This window comes from Salvia miltiorrhiza, chromosome 2, assembly GCF_028751815.1.
Source record: "Salvia miltiorrhiza cultivar Shanhuang (shh) chromosome 2, IMPLAD_Smil_shh, whole genome shotgun sequence".
NCBI classification, from domain to species: domain Eukaryota; kingdom Viridiplantae; phylum Streptophyta; class Magnoliopsida; order Lamiales; family Lamiaceae; genus Salvia; species Salvia miltiorrhiza.
This window is the reverse complement of record NC_080388.1, coordinates 38,704,136-38,709,995: the sequence shown is the minus strand read 5'-3', so window position 1 is coordinate 38,709,995 and position 5,860 is coordinate 38,704,136. Positions and strand designations below refer to the sequence as shown.

The 5,860-nt window shown below is 34.5% G+C and overlaps 1 protein-coding gene across 1 annotated transcript; it reads left to right on the top strand.

Annotated features, from left to right (window-relative positions):
* Positions 1-1,269: 1,269 nt before the first annotated feature.
* On the top strand, positions 1,270-4,604 carry LOC131012342 (phenylalanine N-monooxygenase-like). The gene is made up of 2 exons (XM_057940274.1): positions 1,270-2,265; positions 3,778-4,604. The coding sequence occupies exons 1-2, from the start codon at positions 1,294-1,296 to the stop codon at positions 4,417-4,419; spliced, it is 1,614 nt and encodes a 537-aa protein (XP_057796257.1). The 5' UTR covers positions 1,270-1,293; the 3' UTR covers positions 4,420-4,604.
* Positions 4,605-5,860: the final 1,256 nt, after the last annotated feature.

Sequence of the window (5,860 nt, the reverse complement as noted above, 5' to 3'; positions counted from 1 at the left end):
GTAATTCGCCTAATAGGCGACTATTGTCTCTCTCCAAAGATTGGAGAGAAATCCTGTAAACAAGACATCTCGGACACTCGTCCGGATCCATGAATTTTAATGGAGTCTCCTCCCAAATAGGTTAATCCCAAAGGTAAAATCATAAAATAAATTAAATATAATATAATTCCTCAATTAAAACCCGCTCTGATACCATTTTTGGCGAAGCGCGGGGTGCATGAATTTTTTGGAGTTATTCTGATTTTTGTGTAAAGTAAGTGGGTTTTTTTTGCAATAAAACATTTTTAAGGGGTCAACATACTATTGTTTGGAGCTTAGAAAAGTAACCAATTAAAACCTTCCACTTGTCATGATCCCAACGTAGAAGTGTATTGCCCAAAGTGTAGGTAAGATATTTCCCCAATATTGGTGTTCTCATTTTATTTATTTTGCTTTTTTCCTTTGAATATGTATGTTACATAATATATATATATATATATATATATATATGCTTTGTAAATTTAATATATATTGGTTTGTAAACATAATATGATTTAATTTTAGTAATTTTAATTATTATTTATAATTTTAAATTTAATTTATTTTATTAAATTAGATAATTAATATATAGAAATTTAATTTAAAAATAAAATTAAAATATATAAATATTAATGCAAATAAAATTAATTGGGAAATATATATATATATATATATATATATAGGGGGCCGCTCCAATGAGACCCCCTAATTTTAGTGAGATCTAGGGCACGATCTGGTGCGTTTATTTTATTAATCCTATGGCTGATATTGTATCTGGAGGGTGATTTTTTTTCGCAGGGTTCGAATCCTGGAGGGAGCAGAATATTTTAAATTTTGTTATTCATCAGCATATACTGCATTGTTCATCAGTATATACGGCCCTGTTCATCAGTATATATGTCTTATTCATTACGAATTTTTTAAATTTTATTTTTCATCAGTATATACATCTTGTTCATTAGATATACGTTTTGTTCATTAGTATTATATGTCTTATTTATTGTCCTAGTGTTTCACGAAAATTATGGGGTCTCACTGGAGCGCGCCCCTATATATATATATATATATAAAGGGAGTGTGTATTATGGTGGGAGCGTGAAAAAGTAAGAAACTAGTTTATTGTTGGAACTTGGAGGGGATGTGAGAGAAAAATGTAGGTGAGTTTCTAAAGCTGATGTGGCAATTTTAAAAACTAGAAACTGGATCATGGTTGGAGGCACCTTATATCCCTCTATAAAAGTCCAAGAAGATCCTAGCTATATCAAACATTAACTCATGAAGCTGCAACACAACATCCAAACTATTTCAACAACCATGAATATTGAAACAAGCCTCCCATCGTTGCTTGCAATAATATCCTTAGTTTCCCTAATCATCTTGAAACTCATATATTCCATGAAGAAAAGATCGAGGGCCCCACCGCTGCCGCCGGGGCCGGCCGCCTATCCGTTGGTGGGCAGCCTGCCGGAAATGCTGTTGAAGAAGCCGGCATACCGATGGATACACAATCTCATGCAAAAACTCGACACGGAGATCGCCTGCATCCGCCTCGGCAGCGTCCACATCATCGCCGTCACTTCTCCGCAGCTCGCTAGAGAGTTCTTGAAGAAGCACGACGCGGTATTCGCCTCCCGGCCCGACGCCATCTCAGCCCGCCTCACCAGCGATGGATACTTGACGCTGGTCTTCTCCCCCGCTGGCGAGCAGTGGAAGAAAATGAGGAGGATTATGGTGTCGGAGGTGCTGACGATGGGTGTGTTTGGACGGCTCCAGGCGAAGAGGAGCGAGGAAGCCGATCACCTGGTGCGATATTTATACAACCACTGCGGTGGGGTGGTGAACGTGAGAGATGCAGCGCGGCATTACTGCGCCAATTTGATCAGGAAAATGGTGTTTGGGGAGAGGTTTTTCGGGCCGGGAATGGAGGACGGGGGCCCGGGAACTGAAGAGAGAGAACACGTGGATGGATTGTTCGTGATTCTTTCGTATCTCTATGGATTCGCCCTAGCTGATTTTGTACCGTGGTTGGAGGTTTTCGATTTCGATGGACATAAGAGGATTGTAAAGAATGCGATTAAGGATGTAAGAAAATACCAAGATCCGGTGATCGATAAGAGAATGGAGATGTGGCAGCTAGGGCTCAAGACGCAAGAAGATGATATTCTTGATCTTTTGATTAACCTCAAGAACGATTCAGACCAAACTAAGCCCCTCTTGTCAGTTCGAGAGATTAAAGCACAAATTCTTGTAAGTATCTAGTCTAGTTTAACCTAACTACACTGGGTCTTTTTTTTTTCGACCTAGCTACCATTACAACAAATTTGGTCTTTCTCTACCGTTTAAAACCATAAAGAAAATATTAATAATATTATAAAGAAAGACCCCTAAATGTGTCCACGGTCGTAAGACTATAAGCACTCTAGATTACGTTTCACCAAAATATTCATTTCATTTTTGTTTATTTAAATGCTAACTAAAAACATCATTTCATTTTCAATGTTTAATTTTCTAGATTACGTTTCACCAAAATATTCATTTCATTTATATTTATTTAAATGCTAATTAAAAACATCATTTCATTTTCAATGTTTAAATTAATGATATTAACAATAGTTGTTTCATTCTTTTTTAATATTAATTTTGAAATTATAATATTACTCACCTTTTAAGTATAATACTTTACTTTTATTTATTATTGCTAATTCAACAAAATTCATTTCATTTTTTAGTATGTCAATTAATAATACTAGCAACAATTATTTTATTATTTTTTCAATAATTAAAATAATATTTTTTTTCACTTGTTTATTCAAATGAAAATGTAATATTAATAAACTACAATGTTTGACAACTTAAAGGGTGTTTGGCTGAGCTTATAAGCTCTTTAAAGTAGCTTACAAGTTGTTTAGGAGCTTTCAAAGTGTTTGGCAAAATAAACTCCTAAAGATCTTATAAGATGTAAAAATAAGCTCTAAGAACTTATAAGCGCTCCCCAAAAAATAAGTTCATCTACCCCAACTTAATTTTCTCTTTATCTTATAAGCAACATTCATTTTACAAAAATAACTCATCAATAATTTTTTATTTTCATCATATATTATTATAATTTCATTTTTCTTTGATTTTCTCTCTCTAACAAATTTTTTTTCTCAGTATCTAAAAGTTCTCTCTTTAGCTTATTAAGCTCAATTACCCAAACACTTTGACAACATATAAGCTATTAAGAAACTACTCCATCCGTCCACCAATTCGTATCATAGGGGAAGGGTTATTTATCACTTCCCCTATGACATGAATTGATGGACGGATGGAATACATCTTATAAACTCCAAGAGCTTATAAGCTCTTTAAAAACTGCAGACTAAAGTGAAGAAATACACTCGTACACTAAGGGTTTAGGCAAACTTAAAACACGCTCATACACTATGGTTTAAAGGAAACCGTTGTTAAAAGCTTAAAAAACGAGCTTACACTCTTATAGTTATTACGTTGATCGTAGTAATTTCTTACTATAAACAACCGTAATCTAATCTCACAAAATCTCTCACATACACAACAATTTGGTAAAAAAAAAAACCATAGTCTATACGTATGGAATACGATTTTTTTTTCAATAACTATGGTGTAAGAAAGAATAAATTTGGAGTTGCTATTTCATATATTGTTCAGTTCGAGCTCATGAATGACTATAGGTCCGGGCTAGAATCCCATAAGAAAATAAAAGTGTAATATAACTGTGAAATGATGTTTATCTTACAGGAAATAATGATTGAGACGGTTGATAATCCATCAAATGCAGTTGAGTGGTCTTTGGCGGAGATGATCAATCAACCAGATATTCTCGCAAAAGCATGTGAAGAATTGGACCGAGTTGTAGGTAAGAATAGGGTCGTTGAGGAATCAGATTTGCCAAACCTAAATTATGTGAAGGCTTGTCTGAAAGAGTCATTTAGGTTACATCCTCTAGCACCTTTTAATCTCCCTCACGTTTCAAGTATGGATGTTGTGGTGGGTGGCTACTTTATCCCAAAAGGGAGCCATGTGTTGCTCAGTCGTCGCGGCCTAGGGCGAAATCCTAAGATTTGGGATGAGCCTTTACGGTTCAAGCCCGAGCGTTACATTGTTGACGAGTCCTCAGAAGTTGTGCTTGTGGATCATGAATTGCGCATGTTGTCATTCAGTACTGGGAGACGAGGATGTCCCGGAACTGTTCTTGGTTCTACCATAAGCACTATGCTTTTGGCTAGACTTATTCAGAGTTTTAGCTGGAGGCCACCCCTTGGTAAGAATAGCATTGACTTGACTGAGTCGGAGCATGACTTGACATTGGCTAAGCCTTTGAGTGCTCGTGCAACAGCTCGGTTGGACTTACATATTTATCTTCAACTCATGTCAAATTAATAAATTACTGCCCCTCTTTTGAGAAGGTTTATTTGACCATAGAAAAAGGTTATTTCGAGCTTGTTAGGGCTCTTGAAGATTTGTTTGACTGCTTTGGAATTAGTGAGTTTCAATTCATTTCTCTTGTTTGAATTAAAACATCATGCGGTCGGGTTTTTAAATGATATTTGTATTTACATTATTTATTATGTTATTCTTATAATTATTTTCGTTATTAATCTAAGTATAAAGGTTGTTCATATGAAACAATTTTATTATTCAAATGAATCCACTGTATTGTGTATGAGACGATTATTCATGGGAAACTTCAGCATTTTTCAAGCTAGTGGCAGAGCCAAGAATTTACATTAGGGGGAACGGGTTGAACTTATACGTGGGTTTGGGGGCGGTAGCATTTTTTCTTAAAAATCAAGCGTAATAGTAATAATAACGAACAACATTATCATAGATTATATAGTTCCAATACATTACCAAAAAAAAAATTGGGCATTCCGTACATTTTAGCCATTTTTTTTTAAAAAAATATACATAATAGTAAATAATAACGAACAACATGTCATAGATTATATAGTTCCAATACATTACCAAATTTCTTTTGGGCATTTAGGCATTTTTTTTTTCTTAGAAAACAAGCATAATAATAGTAATAAGGGGTTTTAGCAAATAAAATCACGGACTAATTCAAAATTGTCCTTAACGTGACTTTTGAAGTGTGACGAATTAAATCACCACTTTTTCAATTTTTGCAATTCTGTCCACCCCAATTTGTTTCGGTCGTCGGAGTGCTGAATTGGAGCTTACGTGGGTTAGTATAGATGACGTCGTTTTTATGAGGCCTGATTGACATCTTTTCATACAATTTCAATTAAAATTTTCCTTAAATTAAAGGGATTGTATATATCATTACTGCACCTTAATTTTCAATATTCAACAATTTTATTGCAAACAACGTCATAACATGAATATTATGTGGCGAACTAATCCACGTAAACTCCAACTAAATAACCTGACAACCGGAAAAAATTAAGGGGACGAAATTGCAAAAATTGAATATATAAGTGGTTATTTCATACTTCAAAAATCACATTGAAATTGCAATATCGTGATTTTAATTGCCAAAACCCCTAATGATGTCGAACAACATTGTCATAAATTATATAGTTCAAATACAATACAAATAACTTAAGAATATAATCATCTGTCAAAAAATCTTCATGATACCAAGTAGTAAAAACTAAAAAGCATGCATGAGTTGATCAATGTCGAATTGAGAGAGAATTTCTCGGATCAAGACATGGCATGCACCTAAGTGGACATATGGTGGTGCTGGTGAATTGTTTTGGGGTTAGCCGCGCAAGGGCAATGTATTTTTTACGTTCCAATTTTTTGTTTCTTTATATATTTTTTAAAAATCAAAATTTTGGAGAAGGCTTTAACCCCC